The 3557-nt window shown below is 59.3% G+C and overlaps 1 protein-coding gene across 1 annotated transcript in view; it reads right to left on the bottom strand.

Annotated features, from left to right (window-relative positions):
* Nucleotides 1–992: 992 nt before the first annotated feature.
* The window catches only part of Scgb1a1 (secretoglobin family 1A member 1), a 3110-nt gene continuing 545 nt past the window's right edge, over nt 993–3557 (bottom strand). Inside the window, exons 2-3 of the mRNA XM_012512814.1 lie at nt 1861–2048; nt 993–1094 (exon numbers count right to left, since the gene is read on the bottom strand). Of these exons, the coding sequence (XP_012368268.1) occupies nt 993–1094; nt 1861–2048 (290 nt within the window). The remainder of the gene's footprint in view (nt 1095–1860; nt 2049–3557) is intronic.

Consider the following 3557-nt stretch of genomic DNA (forward strand, 5'->3'; position numbering starts at 1 on the left):
CCCTTCTCCTGCTTCCGTCCCTGGTGTCCCCTACAAGGGCCGGCTCTCTCTGGGGCTATAGCTATTTGTCCTTGCACCCTGCCTTTTTTGTTTTCTTTGGCGGAAGCGGGGATTGAACTCAAATCCTTGCATTTGCCAGTCAAGCGCTTATCCTACTGAGCCATCTCCCCTGCTCCTGCCCTGCCTTTTTGAGCAAAGTGTAAGGCTGGGCGCTGGGATTACATAGCGTGCATTCCTGCGGGTCTTCTGGCCTCTGGCAGGATGGCTGCAGGCAGGCGCTGTGCTTTCTTGCAGGCTCCCTTATCTGCATGTTTGTCCAAGGTAAACACTTCCCCAGCAGGGGATGGTAATTAAGATGCTGAGCCTTCCTGGCCCTGATCTTTATCCCCTGGAACAACGTGGGCTGGGTGGGCACCTGGAGGGACGAACAGGCCGGCCGAGCTGGATGTGGGGAGTGGTGGAGGGGGCGGGGTGGCAGGGAGGCCCCAGGAATCCAGGCCCCTGACCTGGCCTGGAATTTTTACAGCCCAGTCTTTCCTGCACAGCAGGTCGTATTGGGCCACCCTGGTGTAGGTGCGAAGGGGTGTGTGTCCTGGGCTCTCTTCTCACCCCTGTCGCCTGTTCTATTGGCTTTGGCAGCTACTGCCGCCTGCAGGGCGGGGTGGGCCCTGTAAGAATGCCATGAGGACGGGTAAAGGATCTATGTAGGTACCAGCGTCTGATTCTGTACTGTAAACACAGGATCGACAGCCTGGGACCGTCTGGAGGTGCTGTTGCCAGGTGGGGGTGGGGGTGGGGGTGGGGGTGGGGTAACAGGACCCTAAGGCTGGGTTCCACCCTCTGGGCCTCGAGCCTGCGTGGTGTGGTGACACTGCCCTCTGGTGGCAGACACCGCTGGGGCCTTAGGTCTCGGGCGTCTTTTTAGGGCCAGCTCTATACCCACACATTTGCCCTGGAGACCCTTTGGCGTGGGCCATGGAGACTGCCGGGCTTCAGGTGTGGCAGTCACGTGGGTGCAGGAAGGGATGTAGCAGCTCTGACTCAGTCTTCGCCATCACAGGACTCACGGGCTCGCCCTGGCAGAGATCCCCAACCTGGGGGGACAGGTGGGAGCGCTGACGGCAGCGGGCCGTGGAAGACCCCATGCACCCACAGAAGGAAGGCCATGAGTGCCCGGGCTGTGAGGCCTGGAGGGGACAATGACTGGGCCACAGGGAGCACGGAGGGCAGGAAAGGGCCTGGCCCCTCTCCCTGGGATTGCAGCCCTGCCCTAGCCCTGCAAGTGAGTGGGAGAGGCCAGAGGCTGAGTGTGATGCTCAAGGTTTATTGCAAAGCCAAGGGGGTTGCAGGCAGGGATGGGGTTGTCGGGTGACATCTTCAGCTTCATGTCCAGCGGGCTTTGGGTTGCTGAATTCTAAGTACACTCATTGGCTTTTACTATTTTTTCCTAAAAAAGAAAGAAAAGCCCCAGAGAGTGCTGAGTGAGTTTCACAGTCTGTTGGTGCAGGGGCCTGGACACTGGAATGGACTCCGGAGTGCAGCTAGCTGGGGAGCCCATGAGCACAGGTTGGGTGTCCTTCTTAAAGGGCTCTTAGAAAGGTGACAGGAGGCTGGACATGGTGGCACATGCCTATAATCCCAGCAGGGGAGGCTGAGGCAGGAGGATGGAGGTGGAGCCCAGCCTGGGCTACATAGCAAGAAACTCCCCAAATAACAAAACCAAGAACAACAAAAGCCTCAGGGAAAATCCTGAGAGACCACGCCTGCTTGTCAGGATCTCAGGCAACCTTGACTGACTTGGCTGGGCTAGAAATGGGCCCAGGATATGAGGCCCGGCGGGCGGGGCAGGAGGACGCTCACCGAGAGCCTCAGCACCTCCTTCCGCGTGCTCTGGGGTAGGGTGTCCACTAGGGTCTTCATCTGGGTCCCGGCCTCCTTCATGTTCTGGTCTGGCTGGAAGGGCTCCACTGCGCTCTGGTAGTCAGACATTGCGCCCAACAGGAAGTTGTGGAGGATCTTGTGGAACGACGGGCACGGCCTGGCGGAGCCTGGCGCGGAGGCAGAGCCATGGGTGTGGGCGGCTGCCCCCCAGCTGCCGTGGGGCAGTGGGGCGGATGCAGAGCCGCGAATCAGTGGTGCTCTGAGCACTCCACCCAGGAGGCCGCCAAGAGCCTCAGTTTCCACTAGAGCCTCACGGCTCACCTGGCGTGGGTGGTAGCCTGGGCGCCTGCCTCACTCTGCTCCCTCCAGCTGGGTGAGCCTGGGTGTGTGGCCCGAGGACCTGGGAAGGCAGTTTTCCCACACCTGCCACACATTCCCCTCAGAGCCCGAATCCCGTCCTGTGCAGTAGGCTTCAGGCTGCGCTGGGGCCCAGCGCTGAGGCCACCACAAGCCAGCTCTCCAGCCCGGGGTCCCTGCTGTGCTGCTGCGTCCTCACCTGTGAGGCGAGAATGAGGGCCCTGCCCCCCTGGCTGTTGCAAGAACGGAAGGAAGGATGGTGGGGTGAGGGCTCATTCCTAGTGCTAGGTCAGCGCTGCACACTGTCATTAGTGTTGATTATTATTTGTAATGCCGATGTAGGAATCCTTCCGACCCGCCTGTAAGTGCGCCTGTCCCGCCCTGCTGAGGCTCCCGCCTTCCCGCAGAGCCAGACCTAGTTGAGCACATTAGGCTGGCAAGCACCCGCTCCCCTGACCAGCAAGGGGCTCTCTGCAAAGCACTGCCTCCCCACCACTTGGGTGGGTGTCTGACTCCCTGGTGACCATGAAGCCGATCTCCGTGAGTTTTTATGAAACTTTGCACAGGAGTCAGCTAGATTTGTTTACTTGAAAAAATGGCCTTTTCAGACAGGAGGGGAGGAGGCTGGTACAGAGGGAGGAATAGTTATGGACCAGTTCCCACCGGGTGCGGGTGGCCTGCTCCCCAGCCCCTCCCACGTGCTCCTTTCTTCTTGCTGTGTGCCATGTCTATGCTCCTGTGTGTGTCATCTCCATGCTTCTGTGTCATCTCCACACCCACATGTGCCATCTCCTTGCCCACATATATGTGGACTCCATGCTTCTGTGTGTCATCTCCACACCCACATGTGCGATCTCCTTGCCCACATATATGTGAACTCCATGCTTCTGTGTGGTCTACATGCTCATGTGAGTTATCTCTATGTTCACATGTGTGCAATCTACACACTCACGTGTGTGATCTTCACATTCCTATGTGTGTGAGCCCCACGCTCCCGTGTGCATGAGCCCCACACTCCTGTGTGTGTGGAGAGCCCCATGTTTCTCCCATCCAAGTACTAACCAGGCCTGACCCTGCTTAGCTTCCGAGATCAGATGAGATCCGGCGCGTTCAGGGTGGTAGGGCTGTAGACGAGCCCCATGTTTCTGTATGTGAGCCCCACGCTCCCGTGTGCGTGACCCCCATGTTCCTGTGTGTGGAGAGGCCCACGTTCTGTATGTGAGCCCCACGCTCCCGTGTGCGTGAGCCCCTGCTTCCCGTGTGCGTGGGCCCCACGCTCCCGTGTGTGTGGAGAGGCCCACGTTCTGTATGTGAGCCCC

This window comes from Octodon degus, unplaced genomic scaffold (genome assembly GCF_000260255.1).
Source record: "Octodon degus isolate 3935 unplaced genomic scaffold, OctDeg1.0 scaffold00279, whole genome shotgun sequence".
NCBI lineage: Eukaryota > Metazoa > Chordata > Mammalia > Rodentia > Octodontidae > Octodon > Octodon degus.